Consider the following 22,721-nt stretch of genomic DNA (forward strand, 5'->3'; position numbering starts at 1 on the left):
GACTGCGGGACGGAGACAGAGACAGACAGAGGGAGACAGAGAGAGAGGGAGACAGATAGGGCGGGGGACAGATAGGGCTGGGGACAGAGGGAGAGAGACAGAGGGCAACAGACAGAGGGAGGGGGACGATAGAGGGAGGGAGACAGACCGGGAGAGAGACAGACAGAGGGAGGGAGACAGACAGAGGGAGGGAGACACAGAGAGAGGGAAACGCAGAGAGAGGGAAACACAGAGAGAGGAAGACAGAGAGAGGAAGACAGAGCGAGGAAGACAGAGCGAGGAAGACAGCGAGGGAGACAGAGGGATGGAGACAGAGGGAGGGAGACAGAGGGAGGGAGACAGAGGGAGAGAGGGACCTACAAGGGAGAGAGACGGAGGGAGACAGAGGGAGGGAGACAGAGGGAGGGAGGCAGAGGGAGGGAGGCAGAGGGAGACAGAAGGAGGGAGACTGAGGGAGGGAGACAGAGGGAGGGAGACAGAAGGAGGGAGACAGAGGGAGGGAGACAGAGGGAGGGAGACAGAGGGAGGGAGACTGAGGGAGACCGAGAGAGGGAGACAGAGAGAGGGAGACAGATAGGGCAGGGGACAGATAGGGCGGGGGACAGAGGGAGAGAGAGAGAGAGAGAGAGAGGGAGGGAGACAGATGGAGGGAGACAGGGCAACAGAAAGAAGAAGGGGGCGACAGAGTGAGGGACACAGACAGGGAGACAGATAAAGGGAGACAGTCAGAGACAAACAGAGGAAGGGAGACAGACAGGGGAGGGAGACAGACAGAGAGAGAGGGAAACAGAGAGAGAGGAAGACAGAGGGAGGGAGACAGAGGGAGGCAGAGGGAGACCTAGAGAGAGGGAGACATAGAGAGAGGGAGACATAGAGATAGGGAGACAGAGAGGGAGGGAGACAGGGAGAGAGGGAGGGAGACAGAGAGGGGGGGAGACAGAGGGAGGGAGATAGAGGGAGGCAGGGGGAGGGAGGCAGGGGGAGGGAGGCAGAGGAAGGGAGGCAGAGGGAGGGACACAGACAGAGGAAGGGAGACAGAGGGCAACAGACAGAGGGAGGCAGGCAGAGGGAGGGAGACAGAGAGAGAGAGACAAGGACACAGAGGGAGGGAGACAGAGGGAGGGAGACAGACAGAGGGAGACAGACAGAGTGAGGGATACAGAGGGAGGGAGACAGAGAGAGGGAGACAGAGGGAGGGAGACAGAGGGAGGGACACAGAGGGAGGGACACAGAGGGAGGGAGACAGAGGGAGTGAGACAGAGAGAGAGACAGGGAGACAGAGGGAGGGAGACAGAGGGCGACAGACAGACAGACAGAGGGTGACAGACAGACAGAGGGCGACCGACAGGCAGAGGGCGACAGACAGACAGAGGGCGACAGACAGACAGAGAGTGACAGACAAAGGGAGTGAGACAAAGGGAGTGAGACTGTGAGGCAGAGAGAAGGAGGGAGACAGAGGGAGGGAGACAGAGGGAGTGAGACAGACAGAGGGAGGGTGACAGACAGAGGGAGGGCGACAGACAGAGGGAGGGCGACAGACAGACAGAGGGAGGTTGACAGACAGACAGAGGGTGGGAGACAGACAGAGAGAGGGAGACAGACAGAGGGAGGGAGACAGACAGAAGGAGGGAGAGAGAGGGAGGGAGAGAAAGGGAGGGTTAGAGAGGGATAGAAAGGGAGGGGTAGAGAGGGAGGGATAGAGAGGGAGGGAGAGAGAGGGAGGGAGGGAGAAAGAGAGAGGGAGGGAGGGAGATGGAGGGAGAGAGCCGGAGGGAGGGAGAGGGAGAGAGAGTGAGGGAGACAGAGAGATGGATGGAGAGAGAGGGATGGAGAGAGGGATGGAGATAGAGGGAGGAGAGAGAGGGAGAGGGGGAGAGACAGAGAGAGAGAGAGACAGAGGGAGAGAGACGGAGGGAGGGAGAGAGAGGGAGGGAGACAGAGAGAGGGATGGAGTGAGAGGGAGAGGGAGAGAGACAGAGGGAGAGAGAGGGAGAAAGAGAGAGGGAGAGGGAGGGAGAGAGAGAGAGAAAGAGGGAGGGAGACAGAGAGACAGACAGAGAGAGAGAGAAAGAAAGATGTGTGTATGCCGGGTCTGGTGGCTCAGCAGATGAAGGCGTCCGCTGCAGGGACCTGTGTTCAACCTTATGGTCATAGTTTTTTTGTTGCTCTAGCCCCACTCCCTCCCTCCCTGACCCCGCCCCCACCAGTGCGGCCCTCGGCCACAAACCACACTGTAAATTTGGCCCCTGAGAGAAAGTTTGTGAGTACCCATGCTCTACAACCTGATTTGGAATGTTTTTGGTTTTTTCCGGTCATTCTTAGATTTCCCTCTGTTTTATTACTTGCCAGGTTGTCTGATGTGGCACCTCACAAGATTTGTCTCTTCCCCCTATGGATTTCTTTGTTTATTTAAGCTCATTGTCTTATTATATTTTTTTAATGTATTTAATACTTGTGCTCAATCATGTAGGAGGATGGTGATGAAGTTAAAATGTTGCCCCCCCCTGGAAACATTTCTGCGGATGCCCATGTTTGCAGCGCTGCCCTATGCAAAATATTGTATATATGCCCTTGCGGTAGAAAATAGGCCTGGCCCCCAAAATAAAAGTGGCACTCATTAGTGAAACAAATATCTAAAAAAGTGCCCCGTTTGAAAATTGGGGCAGATTCTAACTTGTAAAAACACTCTGGGCCAGATTTACCTCTTATTCATGCAACGCAGTGAAGCAGCCACAACTGATGAGCTGCGTGCAGAGCCAAGAGGAGGAGAGCGCCATATGGGTCTCTCCTCCATTTTCCCTAGTGCTGGCACTGAAATCAGCTGCTGTGCACCACAGAGATACCTTTGCGCTATAGTGCAAGGGTGTCTCCATGAGTCTAGCATAGGTTTTGTACTGGAAGGATAGCCTTCCGTTACGAAATACCATGCATAGACTGACTTTAATCTTTTCACTCTTTGGATGTGTGCTGTAAAGTGCAGCACACACACAAAGTCAGAAAAAGAAGGAAACATTTAAGCATTTCTCCTTTGTTGCATCTACTTCACAAGGGTGTTTTTTTTTCACTAAACCCTGTCTACTTTATTTAGTAATTATGGCTTAGTGTCAGAAACCTTGGGTGGTTGCATGGAAATGCCCATACCCCACCCATGGTAAGTCCCCTTGGTGCTAAGCAATGAAAAACAGCACTGTGTTACTTTTCACATTATTTCCAGCGATAGGTTTAGAGCAAATTAGAAAAAATTCTTTTGCGTCAATTTGCGTCACGCACAGCATACAATCTTAGTAAATCTCACCATCAGTATAGGTGTTTTCGCTCGATAGGGGAAGGTGCATGCATTGTGCTTGCTTCAGGCAATGTTTGCGGCAATAATAGGGAAATCAGCAGTAAAAACCAGCCCACCAGACTAAAAAACATGCCAATGAATAAGAAAAAAAAGCATCCACACTGAAATGTCAGACCAACCCTTCAGGGTCTACCTGATTGCCCTGTAGGCCCGTCCGACTCTGTATTTAGGATTCTTACAATCATGCAGGTTTGCAATCCATCCTATGTGCTGGAAATCCCATAAACTATTGATAAACAGATACTATTAGATTCATTATCATTATGCGGTCACAGTTTCTGCGTTCATCCCTCTCGCAACGCTCAAAGTTATTTTAAAGGGATCGGTCCAGGTGACTATATTTGATCCAAAATGCCACTTTCAAATTCATTTGTGTGAGGTTGCCAAAGAAAGTTTGGGAGATCCTATGCAGTTGGGCCAAGACAATGCGTCATGGAGCGCCTCTGTTGGCAGTTTCATCTTTTTTGGCACAGTGGTTGGTGGAGCTGGTTTTCTCATCGCGTCTTTGGCATCTTGCAGAGCAACATAATGTGCCCAGTAATAATGTATGGTGATTATTGTGTGTCTGCAGCAATAATAGTAATAATCATAATAACTTATTGCATATAGCTCTCCCGATCAAGATTTTTTTCATAGATGTTTTCCTAGTTCTTTAATATTTCTATGAAGAACCAGTCTTTCTAATGACAATTATAAACGAAATGAAGGGAAATATTGGCCGAGGGTGTGAGTGGTTTTAAGTGGGAGCGCAAACATGTTCATCAGGTTTTTTAGGTCCCTATGTGTCTGCCGTAGGGAAGCGGTGTGCCTGGAGCCTCCTCTCGAGGCGCACCTCTCTGGCGAGGCCTAGCCTGCATGAAACACGCCAGGGCTGTTTGTTGTCTTGTGTAGAGACAACGAGTCTCAGCAGGTCGGCCAGACAGACCACTTCTAAGGGAGTGCTAATCCTCTTCTTGGCACCTGTGAAGTACAAAACGGTTGTAATGTAATCCTAAGCAGTGGCGGCTCAAGCATTTGCAAAACAGCTCTTATTTTCTGTTGCGTAGGTGTGTTTGGTCGTTGTCCCCTTGGAGCTTGATATTGAAGCACAAAGGGAAACAAATCTAAACTTGCAAAGCACGAACTACTCACCGTCGTGGAACTTAAGTGAGCTTTTGCCCAGAGTAACATGGTGCTGAGCTGAACTGCCACAGGAGCCTGAAATCGAACCAGGGATCGAACCGTGAACCCTGTACTTCGAAGACAGCTGCCCTGGCCGCTGCACCACACCTCTCTACCATGCAGCCTTCACCGCGCTGGACCTTTACCACACAGGGGCTGATCACGATTTTAAAGTGTCATTTATCTACCCGGAGAAATAACCTTACCACGGGGTACGTTATTGGGTGCGATAAATAACAACTATCACGAGTTCATGGGGAATAGCATGAGGATTTGGGTGTTTAACGCACCAAAATCCCCATGATACAGGAAATACTGTATGTTTTCCACTGTCAAATTTCATCAGGTTTGATCTGCAGAATTGTAACAATTGTGGAGTTATTTAACACAGCCGATAATTATCAGATGTGTAAAATACCTTCAAACTTATAATTCCAACCAATGCGCCAACGCATGTGTCGGAATAATACAAGCAACTCAGGCCCAAAGTCTTTAGCATGCAGGTAATACCACACAGGTAAGAATTTGCACCTTTACCGAAAATGAAGGTGTTCTTTTTAAATGACATACTTTTTATCCTATTTAAAAAAAACAAGGGGTTTAGTTATGGATAGACGTAAAGATGAGGGTGATAGTTTAGACAGATAGTTTTGTATTGCCTGAGTTTCAGAATTATCAAATTGAGTAAAGCAGTGACTAGCTTCGGATGGGACAACAGAAACCTAAAGCTGTTTGAAATTATCTGAACTAAACATTAAAATCGAAGGAGAAATGTTCAGAACTCAGCCAGAGGTGAAGGACGGTAAGGGTGATTTTAGGGTATAGGGATGGGAAGAGGTAAAGGGAGGTAAGGGTGAATTTATTGTCAAGGTGTGTGTGGAAGTAAAAGAGTTAAGGGTGCTTTTAGGGTTAATAAGTGACTACAGGCAAAGAGAGGCAAGACTGAATCTAGCGTCTAGCGGTGGATAGAGGTTAAGAGAGGTAAGGGTCATCACTGTAGCATGAAGAGCAGGCCGGGCACTGTGGTGTTCGTTGCTGAGGCATGAAGATCCTGTCGGGCATCCCAGATGGTCATTGCTGGAGACTGGCATTGGCGGTCACCGTGAGCTGTCAACGCTCTAGTGTGAAGTGCGGATCTTGCATTGCCGGTCATCGCTGGCAGTCGCTGTAGCACGAAGAGTCGGATTCACCGGAGCCTGTTATGTACCCGATCAGAACAGGTGATCAATCAGCTAACCCTTGGAGGTACATCAGCATGGGATGAAGGGTGCAGGTCTAGTCTTACTTCTCAGTAAGCAAGGCAGGACTCAAGCAGGAGGTTAGGAGGGCATCCTTCTTCGGTAGTATCCCCAGGTCCAGGTCTCTGCTTAATTTGAATGTATCTGTCTAAGTTAAACTTAGAATACACAAAAAGGTGAAGGAAGGCTGCTTGCAACAAGTCTAACCACTGGCAATAGCTCGAGTAGCACACCAACCCATGGTTCCCTCGCTCACTATGCCACCTCAGTTTGGACCCAGCCATATGCAAATCAGTTTTGACCCTGCTCTTCATGGGAACATTCCAGCCAAAACTGCGACAGTAGGTCCTCCCTGAACCTGAACACAAACAACGCATTACCAGAACCTGAGTGAGTCATGTTAAAACTCTGAAAGATTTGACAAATAGAATTGATCAAGTGGACTTAGAAATGTTCAATTTTCATCAACGCCTGCTAATAAACCAGTTACAAGAGGCCCCTGCTGTCTCTTCTCCCTCACCAAAGCTTTCTGTGAAGTTGAATGTTAGCCTATTTTGACAAATGAAGCTGTTTCATTGTGCCTCACATTAACATCTGTAAACTGATTTTCTAATGTTCACACTTTTTTGTGCAAAATCTCCCTATAAAGTTGTAGGCTTGCCAATGATACTGGCCCAATATGCTTTTAAATAGACAATTTGTCACACATATATCTGATTATTCCTCAAATAAGAATGCACTCATAAAAAAATGCATGCTGTGCTTGAAAATGTCACTATATTGCACAATGTTTCATGTATTTCCTGGCGGTAGATAGACCTCTCGACTCTACTTTCATACTACAACCATTACTCATGGGCCATGCCCCACAAACTCTATGCTCCTGGGTAAAACCCTGATATAACCAATTCCTTTCTATTTGGTTGTATTACGGTGTGGTTGTGTGTGTGTGTTATATGCACCTGACAGTGAGGGAATGTAACACGTTTGGTTGTATTTGTAAGTAATGTGTTAGTGTAGTATAAATGCCAATATGTGTGTCTGACATGCATATAGGTTTAACTGTATGGCTGTATAAGGGGGTTGGGTGTCAGCAACAGTGCAGGATTTATTCTTGGTTTTCTTTAGGACCCATCTTCTCTTGTTAGAAATCTATGACTAAAATTGACAGGATAAAAATAAAAACGCAAAAAATCTTGGAAAATTAACTACTCACTCATGGAATGGAGAAACTTGAAAGCTTATAGAGAAAATGTGTGCGTGTGGGTGTTGAAAATGGTAGAAATCAAGAGAAAGAATATGTCTGAATTTCCTTCTCTAGGTGTTTGGGTCAAAATGAAAGTAATGTCTCATATTGCCGGTGTAGGTAATGTGTGTAGGTTGGAACATGTTTATGCTGTGAGTGTGTATTAAGAACATGTGTAAATGGGTTCTGTGTCTGTTTATATATGCCGCTTATTGTATTTAAGTATATATCTTTGGCTGTCCTGAGTGTGTAATCAACATTTGATTTTTGGGAAAGTATGCCCTGCTGTGTGTCTTCAAAAGGTGAGTCTGAAACATTGTGTCTAGTTGTCTGTGTAAGGTATGGAGATTTGACAGTGTATTTTAAGAAGGTGTGCCTGGCTGTGCTTGTGTTAGTGATCTGTTTTGGTGTGTTACAAGTGTTGTGTCAGAAATGTGCACCTTGTTGTGAACACGTGTGCGAGTTATGTGTAGAGTTAAGAGGTGGCAGAGTGTTCAAAATGAGTGAAGTCTAGATATAAAGAGGTCAGAGAACTGAGCAGGTAAGTGTGACTGGAAATAATTCATAAAGGTGAGAAGAGGTTAGGTGTAAATAGGTTTGTGTCCACATAAGAAAGGGCCCTGCTCTACATGCATGTAGATGAGATTGGGATATCTGGACACTTAAAATTGAGGTGCATATGGTTGACGAGGGCTAGGTAATTAATACAAATTATAGATTTTTATCTTCATTTGAAAGCAACTACAGTAATGCCATCAATGCAACGATCACATGACATCACTGCCTTTGATGTCACCAGGGTCAAATGCCATATGAAGTCACTTCCTTTGGTATCAATTGGCGTTCAAAGGGCATATGATGTCACTTCTGCTACCATTAGCATTTTGGTGAATTGACGTCTGTGTACACTAGGGGGAATATTTGCAACTAAAGGGCACAGCACGGCACTGAAAGCAATTTAGCGTGAGAAAGCAAAAGACACACAGATCATGGACAGAATGGGGAACAAATCAAATGTTCAGGCCCAGTCAAGAGATCTGGGTTAAATCCATCATTCTTTTCCTCACCATGTCACCCCAGTTTAAACTTACTATATGAAAATCATTCTTGACCCTGCTCCTCATGGGAACAGTCTAGCCCGAACTGCCATGCCAGGTCCTCTCTGGACCAGAAACAAGCATCCTGGGACCAGTTTTGGGGTATCACCTGTGTGAGAAAGTGCCATCTTTCTTGCTTTGGTATGCCCCCACTTTTTCCTGACTGCTGATGTGCTTTGACTGAGTGTACCCTGGGCTCCTGCCAACCAGCTACCCAGGGCCTGTGTTCCTTCCCTAAAACTGTGTTGAACTAAAACCCAATTGGCATCTCTCAGGGCATGGTGACCAGAGAAGACCCCTAAGACCCCTAAGGGACTGCCTAAGGGCTGCAGCACTTATTGTGCCACCCTTAGGGGTCCTGTACCCTGGCACCCACACCCTGCCTTTGCAGGCTGAGTGCCTAAGTACAGAACAAAACAAAGAGTCAACATGGCACACATCACTGTGTGCCATGCCCACAAACCCACTGCCCTGGCATACATCAGTCACCCGTCTAGCTGGGTGCCCTATGCCAGTGGTGTGGGCACAGGTGCATGAGCCCTGTGCCCCTACAGTACACAGGGCCATTCCTGGGTACTGTAAGTGCAGTGATGCCATTAAGAGTATATGGTGCTAGGAGGTCAACATTACGAACTCCACAACCCCATAATGGCTACATTGAAGACTGACAAGTTTGCACCACAGAGGGCATCTAAGAGATGCCCCCTGAAACCTAACCACAATCAACGTCTGAACTGAGAGGCGGCCTAGGCTGCCACACTGCAGACATGTTGCTGGACCCCTGGGTGGAGAGGCTCCCGCTCTCCTGGGCCTGCAACAATGCACATCCTGTGCGAGGTGCTAGGTCGCCTCTCCCAGGATGGGCAGGGGGAAGCTTCAGAGGCCTGCCGCTTCTGTGAGATTCTCCAGACCATTTACTGTACCCAGCAACTGGCCTCCACCAGTCCTGGCCCCCACTCTGGCGGGAAGACTGGTGGGAAAAACTACGTCAGAAAGGGGGGTGTGCCAGCCTGTGCAAATCCCACCACTCAGGTGGGGAGACGTATTGAACCACAAAAGTAATCCGAACCGGGTTTACCCTTAATCTGTATTTTCTCCATAGGAATCCATTGTCTGCTTTTCTATGAAATTTCTTCGAAGTGTCTACTTTTGAAAACTTGAAATATTCTTTAAATATCATACGAAATACTGAAATGTAATTACTTACCTGTTTTAAATTGAGACCCCAGGGCTGGACCCAGGAGCCCAGTACTGGATTACAAAAGTAACAAGATCGTCCTCTACCTGCAATCTGAATTTTCTCCCATTGGATAACATTGCCAGATTTCTGTTGAAAAGTTTCTAAGTGTGAACTTTTCAAAATAGCTTTATATTCCTGAAAAATCACAGCAATAATCAAAACGTTTTTACTAAATTAGTTTAAGCTCCTAGGATCCAGTCCTGGAACTACCAAAGTAATCTACAAAGTAATCAACATATATATATAGCAAAACCCATTAAGCTCAATGCTAAATTGTGTGTAGAATTGTGTTGCCTGCTGTAACCCCTGTACCTATTGTGTTTACAAAGTTTATTGCCTTTCTGCAAAGTACTCATCTGAGACCTCTCATATTGAGAACAGTATATTTTAATACATGTTGGTTCTAGAAATAAAGCAACTATATCTTTGATCACTTGGCCTGGAGTTCAGTCTTTGAATCTGTGAAACCCTTTGCTGACTGAGTGCATACAACAAATGCTTTACACTGTCCTCTGGTACTGCCTTACTGCTCTACCAAGCTACCACTTTAGAGAGTAAGGTCACACCTGGCTTTAGCCTCTGTTATACCTCCGGGGTTTGTGGACTCTATACACACTGTACCTTATTCTGGTCCAGTATATATAGTGCCACTTTCTTACAACCCATCATCAGCCAGGTTAGCTTGAATCTAGGGGCTCAGTAAGCCCAGGATCCACATCTGGGAATACCCTTCGCACTTTGGGTGAGAAAGCAAAGGACACAGAAATGATGGACGGAATGCGGAACAAATCAAACATTCACCCCGATCAAAAGATCTGGGTTCAATTCATTGTTCTTTTGCTCACCATGCCACCCCAGTTTAGACCCAGACATATGCAAATCAGTCTTGACCCTGCTCCTCATGGAACAGTCCAGCCCTCACTGCCAAGCCAGTTCCTACCTTGACCAGAAACAAGCATCCTGAGACTGGTTTCAAGGTATCATCCCATATCAGCCAGGCCAGCTTGAATCCAGTGGCACGGTGAGCCCGGGCCCCACATCCCACAAGCCACTGGAGTCAGGATAACCTGGTCGATGAGGGGGATACCCCGAAACCAGTCCTAGAATGCCTGTTTCTGGTCCAGGGGGGACCTGGCATGGCAGTTTAGGCTCGCCATTCTAACGCCTCCTTTTCAAAGGCATTAATTTTTGGAGCTTCCTCAGAGTTAAAGATCCTCATAAATCTGGGGCAGTGTAAAAAAGCAATAGGTGTAGCATGGGTACGCCCACAGCAACACCTTTTGCATGTCCCTTTGCCACAGAAAACTGCGGCAAAAAGACCCATAAATACCAGTCGACATTAGGCCACACAAAGTGGCTTAGCATTGCTTTGTAAATATGGAGCAGGGCATTGCGTCACTTGAGCGTCGGAAAAAGTGATGCTTCGATGGCACGATGCCCTTGTAAATGTGGCCCAAACTGTTGTGGCATTCTCACGAAGCTCAGGTGAACTTGAGAATCCAGGGAACGACTAAAAAAAAAAGTACGTTTGCGAATTCCTGCTATTGTCTGAATGGAGAAAGAGGTCATTTAAACTTGTGAAATCAGGGGACTAAGTACTCCTAGCAGTATAACTGAGGTACCTCCCATGCGAGGTCATGCCACATTAATATACTTGCATTTTTTTTTTATCTCAATATAGTTTTTATTGTTTATTTCACAACATATAACATATAATCATCAACGCTTTGTCGTTACATGGTTGCAGCCCACATTGGCGGTGTTAATGGTGGTATAGTTACACATTATATGAGCGTGGCTGCCCCCCTATTGGACGAGCTGGGAAGTAGATGAAAGGCTATGGCATATGATTGAAATTAATTTTATTAATGCCTTTGATATTGTTATTCATTGAAAAGGGTTACACAGGTGCAGCAGCCTTGGAATGGAAACTGTTTGTAAATAAAAAGGGAGCTAAATTACAGCCGGTGCCGGTAAGGGCTGTGGGGCGGGACGGGATGGAAGTTGACAGTTCTCTTTAGGAAACCAGGGACCTCTATATCTAAATAGACTAGCTAAAACATAGGGAAAATAATGCAATAAGGAAAGGAGTATAGCTAGATAATTAATACAAACCACTTGTGTATCTTTCTAGAGCAAACAAAACCACCCTATTTTAACAGATATATACACACACCAATATCAAAACATATTTATTATATTCTTTTATGTATAGCTCTTGATCAGCTTTGTTTTTTTATATATCCATTTCCATATATCTTTCTGATTTCATTCATTTCATATAAAACATTTCATCAGAGCCAACATGATTACACAAAAACCATATACGATAGACGTAAAGTTGATAGAGGCAGTGCGGCAGGTGTCAAATACGCACGTTTCAGCATACGTGCCTTCATCAGGTAGCCGTCTATTGCACAAAGAGAATCTGAAGTTCGATACTCGATAATGTCAACTGAAAATCTAGTACTTCATATATATGGTAGCTGGATGATGAAACAATGTATGTGTCACACTGTTACTGTTACCCTTGCTGCGAGGTTAAAGACATCATATTGTCAGTATAAGGCTCCAAGGATAACCGCATCAAATGTGATAAAAAAGGTTATGATTATTCTTGCGAACGTAATACATTCAAATAGTGCGACAACTGAAAACTCAGCTATGGATATTGCTGATTTCCCGTTTAGAAATCTGGTATAATTGTGATAACGGGATAATAATACCAAGATAGGGTAAATGTTTGGCTGGGATATAACGCGAACGGGTGCATTCCCCTTTAAAGTAGGGTCTGATTAAACATCCCTCATTCCGCAAAGCCGCAAGCGAGAAGCCGTGTACGGCTCCAAACAATGTAAAAAGCATTGCTTTGTAAATATGGAGCAGGGCATTGCGTCACTTGAGCTTCAGAAAAAGGGACGCTTCGATGGCACGATACCCTTGTAAATGTGCCCCAAACTGTTGTGGCATTCTCACGAAGCTCAGGTGAACGACAAAAAAAAAAAGTACGTTTGCAAATTCCTGCTATTGTCTGAATGGAGAAAGAGGTCATTTAAACTGTTGAAATCAGGGGACTAAGTACTCTTAGCAGTATAACTGAGGTATCTCCCATGTGAGGTCATGTGAGGTCATGCCACATTAATATACTTGCATTTTTTTTATCTCAATATAGTTTTTATAGTTTTTTTTACAACATATATAATCATCAACGCTTTGTCGTTACATGGTTGCAGCCCACATTGGCTGTGTTAATGGTGGTATAGTTACACATTATATGAGCGTGGCTGCCCCCCTAGTGGACGAGGTGGGAAGTAGATGAAAGGCTATGGCATATGATTGAAATTAACTTTATTAATGCCTTTGATATTGTTATGCATTGAAAAGGGTTACACAGGTGCAGCAGCCTTGGAATGGAAACTGTTTGTAAATAAAAAGGGAGCTAAATTACAGCCGGTGTCGGTAAGGGCTGTGGGGCGGGACGGGATGGAAGTTGACAGTTGACAGAATAGGGAAAATACAATAAAAAAAATGGAAACCACTTACCCTTGCACTCGCCTAAGTGGTTTAAAAAAATATATATATTTTACTGCTATATTAACTGTCTGCAGTTGTGGACAGGTCCCTAGAAAGGCCAACGTCGGATCTAGGGTAGGGTATACCCACCACGGAAGCAAAATAAGGTATCTGCTGCATCCCCATCGCATCAAATTTATTGAGGGCTAGCAGCTCCGAGTCTTCCCTGAGGGTCCTCATATATAGACCAAATTAGTCATGGGGGTATGCATAAAGTTTTCTTGTTCCCTAATCCAGCCCAGTTTATCTGCTATAAAAAGAGCATATGTGTTTGATGGTATATTCATAATTATTTTAATATAAAGACCTAACCTAGTTGATTAGGGTTTTCTCTGGTCCTGTAGAAATGTATTTGGCCCTCAGGGCGACTAGGCATGAAACGTGTCAACCACACCGTGAAAGCAAGGGCTCCCACCATGCCTGGTTGGTTCATTTTTATTGTATCCAATCTACTTTCCACCTCTCAATCCACATTAAAAGGCAGTTAATCCCGGCTCTGCCACTCGAAAAAAGAATCTTTCCTATTCTGGGGAAAGTGAGATGTAAACCTGTAAAAAGACAACTACTTCCTGCCGTCTAGCTCTGCCCTAATTCCATATTCAAGCCCCTCCCCCCTATCAGAGAATAGGTTCAGTAATCCCAAACCAAGGAGACACTTTATTGTTCACTGGACAGCAGTTCATGTCCAGATGTGCCTCTTGCTATATAACTATTCTCTTTCGAGCACTATGCTGCTTTTTGGAGCTAGGCCATATGTGAATTGCTAAAACGTTGCTGTTCCCAGACACTTGACACTGCCTCCCATTGAACATCGCCCCAACACAAACTCACCCAGAAGAGGACTAGCCATTAGCAGAATCAAGTGCATTCATGGTCGGCCATCTGCATCCCAGCCTCTGGCACCGGTACCTGGTGATGTGAGGCTGCACGTGACCAGTGACAGTCCCCATCACCCAGCGGGCCGCAGAGGATTCAATCATTATTATTGCTAAATTTTAAGTGCAAGTTATTAATTCCGAGTTTCAATAGTGGGCTGCAGCCAGGTCCTGCCGGGTGGCACGACCTTCCTGTGACTGCCATCAGCGCACGTGACCGATAGAAACAGCTGCAGTTAAGAAAGGGTAAGGCTGGAGACAAGGAAGGCAAGTCACGCGCCGTGCAGTCAGGGGGCCTGGCCTTTCAGATTTTACTCTTGAACACAAAGGGGAGGTAAAACACTTCGGCTGCTGCTCACAGGAAGTCTCGCTGAATGACACATCACACTAATAAGAAAGAGGGAGCCGTGACCTTGGCAGCCGGCTCCAGGGGTTATATTTAGAATCCATGGAATGTGTTAGATAGTGAGGTTTGAGGGGGCTGGGGAGACCCAGGCCTCCAGCGTCTGCAGCTGCAGCCGAGTGCCTGCCAGCAGCCACCAGTGGTGTTTGTTTACTTTTGCAGGGGTTGAGTTTAGCATTTCCTAGAGGCCACATAGCTCGCTGCAGTGCGGATAAGTGCGTGATTCGGCACACTTCGAAATCACTCAATAAAATGACCATTAGTGTTGGGAGCTATTTTTAAACCCTTTCTGGTATTTTAAACAGCATCGGATTGCACGAGGCGTCTCTGAGTAACACTTCCAAAGTTAAGATGTTTAGTTAACTTTAATCCACGTTTAAAAATGCAGCCTTTGGAAAGCCTGCTCCAACCAATCAAGAGAGGAAGCAGGAACAACACACGTTGCAACGCAAAGTGCCTCGCATACTCATGTCTTTCAAATAAAAATAGACGTTTTTTCAAGAGAAGGCGTTCACGGTGGTTGTAGCTGGAGTTAAGAGCTCAGATTTGCAGTGGTTTGGAAGGAAATGTAAGGTCCCGTCCCTTGTGTGTCCGAGCGCCACGTCCCCCAACACCCTCGCTGTTATCAGGAGCGCTGCACAGCCCTTGAGGGCAGTGATAGTTGCCATGTAAACTCTGCAACACTATGGCCTGAGGAGATGCCACCGCCAGCACAGCCCTCAAAGCGTAGACCCAAGAGGATCTACAAGCTGTGCGGCTCGGATGCTCCCTGAAATGTAGAAAGGAAGCCCAACAGGTGGCGATGGGCAACACGATTAAGGGCATTATTGCCTTCATACCATCGAAGAAGTGCCAGGAATTCCTCACTGGGGAGCTGGAAGAAATGCCAATCGACAAAATGGTGGATCTGAGTTGCAACCAGTTGAGGAGGTTCCCGCTCCAGGTTTGCTCTTTCACAGAACTCCTCAAGCTCTACCTCAGCGACAATAACTTGAATTCTCTTCCACCCGAGTTAGAACTTCTGCAGAAGCTGCAAATTCTAGCCCTGGATTTCAACAACTTCAAGGCGGTGCCTTTGGTGGTGTGCCGCCTGAGCCAGCTTTGTATCCTTTATCTTGGCAACAATAGACTTCGCAACCTTCCATCTGAACTGAGTCGTCTCGACAACCTGCATACCTTGTGGATTGAGTACAACTACTTCACGGAGTTACCTGACGTCATCTGCCAGCTGAAGCACCTTAAGACATTCCACGCCGGATGCAATCCCATCCGCCAGCTCCCCAAGGAGCTCAAAGAGCTGAAGGAGCTCCGCACCCTATGGCTGTCCGGGATCCTCTTGAGCGACTTCCCGCGAGTCCTGCTGGAGATGCCCTTCCTTGAGGTGATCGACCTGGACAGAAATGGCATCAGGGTCTTCCCGAGTCTCAGGCGCCTGCCCGCGCTCAAGCTGGTCATCTATGACCACAACCCGTGCAGCAACGCGCCAAGAGTCGCAAAGGGGGTAAGGAGGGTCGGCAACTGGTCAGAAGAAAGCCCCGAGCCAAAGAAGCGGTCAGAAATTGAACAGGAGATTGAGAAAATAATGGAAAACAAGGATTCACAACCTGTCGCCACAGAAGAGGACACTCCTCAATGAATTAGTGAACTCTTTGGAAAAGCATGTCATTCACAGAGCTGCACGGGTGCAAAGGTAGCTATTATAGCGATGTGTGAACCCACTCTGTTTGCATCTGCATAGGTACTGTCTATGTAATTATACTTCCTACAATCCAAAAAGAATATTTATTTTCAGATTTAGAAAATAATAAAAGATGCATTCAATAGTGCAAATATATTTTAATAAAAGTAATCAACTTTGGTAATTTATCTCAAATTATTTGAATATTGCATAATGATAATAAAGCTAATTCACCGGAGCAAAGTGTCACATGTTGAATGTATGAGGATACTTATTTAAACCAATACAATTGGGTGATGACCTGTGATGCAGAATTCATCTCTGCATGCCTTGCTGCGTTGCATTGTGAGAAACATTATGGGCCTAGATTTTTAGATAAAAGTTTAGAAAAGTGATATTTTTACTCAACCAAATGTTAATCTTTAACCTTAGAAGGAAATTTGCTGCACATTTGAAACTACACCCCTAACACAGATTTGATTCAAGGAAGCTGAAGGATTATGGTTGGCAGGATTACAGAGTCACTAGAGAGAGAACACTGTGTGGTAACAAATGTGCTCATGAAGCCAGTAAAAGGGCACAGTCATGATGAAAGCCATCAATGTGAGAGCTCATGAAAGCATAGTGCCAGCGTCATCATTGAATATTTAAACAGTGAGAGTAATACCTGCACATAAAGTGGAAGTACTGTCTGTCCACTGTGTGCACAGGTGGATGAAAATGTGAGAAATCATAACCATAGCCGAGCCTGGGCTGGCCACACCGGTCATCGGGCGTTTGCCCGGGAGCCGGTTGTGTTAGTGGGGGCTGGTTTTGTAGTAGTACATGAAGTTTTACAAGTGCTACAAAGTTCCTTGCATATTCAGCATTTTTTGGGCAACAATTAAAGTGTCAAGTTAACTCTGTTGATTAATGTACCTGCTGGAAAGAGATGGGAGTTTTGCCTAGTGGTAGTTTTGACTCATCTGAAGTAGTGCAGAGGGTTAATATGCCTGCTGCAAAAAACGTGTTCCATGCATGTCAAAGAACAGTATTTTATGTGTGTAGCACTGTGGGTTACTGCTTTTGTCACAGACATTCTTTTGTTACCGTGCAGTTCATAAGTTGCAATCATAATCTAGCAGAATGAGCTACGAACTGCTATCAGAGAGCTGCATGCAAGCTGCATGGTACAGGTCTCAAAGTAATGTTTTTTCCCTTTCTTTCATTATCCTGATGTTACTAAAAAGGTTTGCTTGGGTAGAAATACATCCTTAATATTAAAGTCAACACTAACCACTGTGTTATGTTCTGAATCCTGAGTTTGTGCTTCTCCAGACCAAGCACTCTCAGAAAGTGCCTGCCTGTGTGGTTGGCACGTGAATCATACACCTTATAGTCCTCTTTTTCTTATGTAACATTTTCTATACACTGATTTACACGTGTGATTCATTGTCTCTATATGTGTGTGTGATGTACAGTGCTCTGACACCCTACACTGGTATGAGAGGTGCTATTAAATAAATAAAATACATGCGAGAGAGAGGCTATGGAGAGATGAGGGGCACTGTTGGAGGGTGAAAGTGAGGGAATCATACAATGATCGTATCCTGGTGCACAGTAAGGTCATCTTTAACTGTGCTTTAAAAGCTAATACAATTGAAAACATAATGACAAATATTTTGAAGAATGCACCATGTTTTCCCAAATGTATTGGGGGTGGGGGGGGGAGAACGACCCCTAGGTGCCTCTTTGTAGTGGCCAGGCTCGTTCGCTGCACCTACTATGCACTTGCGGCTGGTCTGTCAAAATGTGCCACTGTGGCTTTGTGTTCCTAGTCCGTCCCTGACCGTGCCAATAATGCTGGTTTCATGATAAAATTACAGCTTTGGCATTTAGAGAACTCATCCATTGTAGACAATGGAGTCGCTCAGTATATGTAACCAGATCATTCAGTGAGAGGTATCCTTCACAGATATCCAGGAGTAGTGGCTGCTACACTGACAATGCTGCTTACAACTCCTGTAGACTGTCTTGCAATTCCTGTGGTTTAAGCAAGTGGGCAGCTTACCTTAAGCTGGGTCTGGTAATTTAGTGGACTAATGCGTCCACTGTATGGGCCTATGTTTGACCCTCGTCACAGGTTCAAATCCCAGCAGGTCCACTCAGCCTTTCATCCTTCTACAGTCGATAAAGTGAGTACCATTGAAGTAGGTAACAATAAACAACTGTTATCTTCTAAAAGTAAAAACAATGCCTTTGACCTTGGTGCTGGTTTGGAAGTTGGTTTTGTGTGCCTGTCATCAATCAACGTATATTATCATGGTGCTGCATCAGGTTTTCATACAAACAATTTGTTTTTTTAGTTTTTTTGCCCGTCTTGTCATTGGGTCACTTCTCCTTCACTTATCATTGTGGTGAAATTATGTCATCTATGGTGAAGTCTGACTCTTAATTTGTTTTTAATTACTAGAATTGTACAGGTAGTAATTGATTTGTTTTTACATTACATGTGCTCTTGGACACCATTACAAGAGCAGTCATTCTGACCTGCTCACCCTGTTGTTACCAATGAGCTCACCTGGCCTGCTTTAAGTTAACAATAGCAAAGCCAAATAGTCTTACTTTGTCAATGGGATCTGGTTGCCACTACTGGTTCTGCCAATGATGGATACTCTTAAAATACAACGGGATTGGCAAAGCCAGTAGTAGAGACTAGCCATTATGACAGCTCATTTCTTACACTTCAAAGATGGCCACCATGTTTTGTGATGCAACATGGTGTGAAGCAGTGCAGTGGCCAATTTGAAAATATATATAAAAAACACATTTCATGCTTTCAAAATGCCCACCACATTCCATTATGTCAATTTTATGTCACAAGGCTTGGCTACTACTTTGAACTTATGAAAATGTACTGTTTATATTTTCAAGAGGACCGCTGAGTTGCATCACACCATGCCCCATCATGCAGTGTGGCGCCATCTTCCAAAGTACATGAAAAACCCTTTCAAGATGGCTAGTAGATGTTATTTACTTTGCCGATGCTGTAATTAAAAAAAATATCACTAGAAAAGGCAAAAACAGCAGCCAGCGAGGAGAGAGAGAGTGGGTCACTTAGGAAGGGTGGAGGTGTGTCATGAGAGAGCAGGTGGGAGAGGTGTGGCGGAGGGAGAAAATTGAAGGGGAGGTGAAAGAAAGGCAGAGGACAACAGAGAGCAAACATGACAACAATGTTGGTTTTAGGGGCGTGGGCAGAATGTCCTACCCTCCCGGAATTCTCGGGCAGGTCATGGAGTCCATGATTGGCCTGTGGCATGGAGTGGGGTTTTCATGTGGTCTTAGGGCATGTAGTTAGGGTGCCCCTGGAGTGGTCATGGTGCTGTGGCGGCAGCATCTGTTAGCACCATCAAGGACCATTGGAAGGGATGAGGGGGCATGCCACACCGACAACCATTTGTGTGTGTTAAATGCAGCTTTATTGAAACAGGTGCACATCACAATTTTATATAAACTGGCACTTTGCCAGTTTACATAAAACTAAAACTAAACTAAAGTTACAAAACTAAAACCTCTCTAAACATAGATTTACCTGACCCCTTGACTTTTCCTCCCCCAACCTTTACGATCCCCACATGATAAAACCCCCCACCCTGAAACATACAATGCATAACTTCCAATAACATTAAATATTACACAATCTTATCACATATTATTTAAAACTCCTACCCTCCCATGACCTACAATCCTATCTGCATTCCTGCAACTGTAACTAACAAACCTCTAATGTAAACTTCCAACCTGCTTAACCTTTCCCCGCTCCTGTTCACCAACTCCCAAACTTAACGATAAGCTACCAAACTCCAGCCAAACTTGGCCAACTTCAAAAACAACTCCGCCAGCACCCGTTCCAAGCAACAGCATCACAATAATATAAACCCCTACGCACCTGTTCCAAACACGGCCCCTGCTGAAAAAACCTACCCTAACAACCTCTCGCAAAAAACCCAACGCCCAGGGAGGGAGGGGACAAAAAACCTAACATAGGCTCCCAGCCACCAGGTCACCAGAACCTAAAATGGTGGCTGGGCAGGCGCTAACCTCCCCTAAATAGCCATGGGCTACTTTTTTTAAATTGGGCTGCCTTTGGGCTACTCCCAAGGCAGCCCAAATCCACAAAATGGCTACTCCCGTCTAGCCCCCACCCCCTCCCAATCTGCCCGGGGGCCAGACCTCGCGGTGCTCGGCTGCACCCCAAACTCCCCTTGGGAGGGATGAGGGGACAAGCCACACCAACAACCATTTGTGTGTGTAAAAGGCTGCTTTATTGAAACAGGTGCACATCACAATTTTTATTTAAACCGGCACTTTGCCTTACAAAACTAAAACCTCTCGAAACATAGATTTACCTGACCCCTTGACTTTTCCTCCCCCCACCCCTACGATCCCCACATGATAAAAACCCCCACCCTGCAACATACAATGCATAACTTCCAATAACAATAAATATTACACAATCTTATCACATAACATTAAAAAACTCCTACCCTCCCATGACCTACAATCCTATCTGCCTTCCTGCAACTGTAACTAATGAACCTCTAATGTCAACTTCCAACCTGCTTAACCTTTCCCCGCTCCTGTTCACCAACTCCCCAAACTTAACGATAAACTACCAAACTACAGCCAAACTTGTCCAACTTCAAAAACAACTCCGCCACCCAGGAAAAGGTGGGAGGGTAGGCGACTACACCACCTCCCCCTTTTCCTGCCCTCCCCTGTGCCTAGCCCTAACTCACTGCCCGGTCGAACCTAGCTACCCTAACTCACTGCCCGGTCGAACTTAGCTAACTACCCTCTCACTCTCTGCGCACACCCAGCAACCTGGCCAGCACCTCTCGCAATTCTAACAAATAAAGATCCACACCCAGACGTGAAAGGTGAACTCAATCGCGCCTGAACAACTCCTGCGCATCATAGCAAATGTCCTTGTGCCATATTCTAGAAAAACCCAAATGTTGACAGAACCAAACCATTTCCACATTCACCTTCCTCCTGGCCTTGTCCACTGCTCCAGGGTTCACTGCCCCCTTCCACACCCGAAGCGGGACAAACTCCGTCCAGACCACCGTGCACCCTGACCACTGCCTCTTAATCTCCTCCAAATCCTTCCACATGGCCCTCAACACCAGTCCTGTCTCTCTGACGAATGTCATTCTCCCCTAAATGAAGGGACAGGACATCAGGACACCTACCCCCACCAACATCCCATTAAGCGTCACCAACAGTTGGGCAGACTTCCCAATAGAGTACTGCACCCCTGGCATGAGGCCGGCGTAATGACAGTGGGTGCCTTTTTTGGAGATGATAACCTACTTTGATCATGACACCTTCTTACAGGTTACTGGCGCCCCCCCAGGTTGTATTTACTACACGGCACAATATCGCATTACATACAACACAGGTGGGCACCGCAGCGATTCCAACCCCCGCAACATGAGCTGGTCCACTTATTACACTACATGGGGGAGGGGGGACATCTGGTACGGTGGTTACACGCAGGCATCAGGGCACACGCTGTAGTCCCGACCACGGCCCTCATGCACACTTGGATCCAAGACACGGACAGAATGATGACAGAGAAGGAGTGGGCCATGGTCCTGGAGCATCCTAGATGGGTGTCCCGCAACGTAAAGTTCCGGTTCATACAGGTGATGGTTCTACACAGAGCATACCTGACCCCCAGGCGACTTCATAAAATGTTCCCAGACTCCCCCCACAGTTGTCCGCGGTGCGGAGAGAACGAGGCCGGGTTTCTGCATATGCTCTGATCTTGCCTGCGGATTCACGGATATTGGTCAGAGGTGTGCCAGACGTTGAGGACGGTCACGGACCTTCCGGTTCCGGGGGAGCCGTTGCCTTGCCTCTTGGGGCTGCGTAGACGATCCAAGACATTGAAAGCCCGACTGAAATTACTGGATCTGGCACTTTTACTAGCCATTAGGACCATCGCGATGAGATGGAAATCCCCCCGATCGCCGGGTTCACGTACTTGGCAGGCAGAGGTGCTGAAGTGCGGAAGAGCAGAGGGTGCAGCTCTCCGGAGGGAGGAGGCGCGGGGACACCGGAAGTACACCATCTCCCAAGAATGGGATGCCATGCTTTTAGAGTTAGAAGACATTGATCTTGCCCAGACGCTTGTGCCGGGCCTTAACTCGCAGGGATGAAATGGAAGGGAAGGAGGCTACCTTCAGGAAACCCAAAGACTCACGAACATCACCGGACCACATCAAGTCACAACACACACTAGAGTACATAAGAACCGGGGTAGACAGACTCCAGAGTTAGGGAGTCCTGGACCACCGGGAGATGGGAGAGAAGGGATGCTCAGGGGTGGGGGGTGGAGGGTGGGGTAAAGAGTTGAAGTATATGTTTATTGCTTTGTTCTTCGTTTCTTCCCGAGAGCAGTTGTCGGCCAATATGGATATGTAATTACGATGCAATAATGATTCTATAAGGGCCCGGATCGCCCACAAGATACATGCAGAGGTATGAATCTGCGGGGATGGGGAGATACGAGTTGGGGTGAAAAACCAAAAATACCAGCTGCCACGTTGTAAATGTCATCGAAATGTAATGTCTATGGTCATACAGCTGTGAATAAAGTAAAAAACAAAAAGCATCACCAACAGTTCACTCCAAAGCATTCCCCCCTTTCCTTTCCAACACACATAAAACACATTAGGATTAAATCCAAGGTTCTCTCCAAAATAACTGGCATGGGCCTACACCTGGGCCCATTTAACAAATGAATGGCCCATGATCCACACTGACATATCCCTGGCGAGGGGACCTGCCACCGAACCTGAAACGAAAAACATGAGT

At 46.1% G+C, this 22,721-nt stretch overlaps 1 protein-coding gene across 1 annotated transcript; it reads left to right on the forward strand.

Moving 5' to 3' along the window:
- The first annotated feature begins 14,759 nt into the window (after nt 1-14,759).
- LRRC10 (leucine rich repeat containing 10) lies at nt 14,760-16,037 on the forward strand. The gene has a single exon (XM_086939293.1). The coding sequence runs from the start codon at nt 14,982-14,984 to the stop codon at nt 15,813-15,815; it is 834 nt and encodes a 277-aa protein (XP_086795419.1). The 5' UTR covers nt 14,760-14,981; the 3' UTR covers nt 15,816-16,037.
- Nucleotides 16,038-22,721: the final 6,684 nt, after the last annotated feature.

Source organism: Lissotriton vulgaris, chromosome 1_1 (assembly GCF_964263255.1).
Source record: "Lissotriton vulgaris chromosome 1_1, aLisVul1.2, whole genome shotgun sequence".
Classification (NCBI taxonomy): Eukaryota; Metazoa; Chordata; class Amphibia; order Caudata; family Salamandridae; genus Lissotriton; species Lissotriton vulgaris.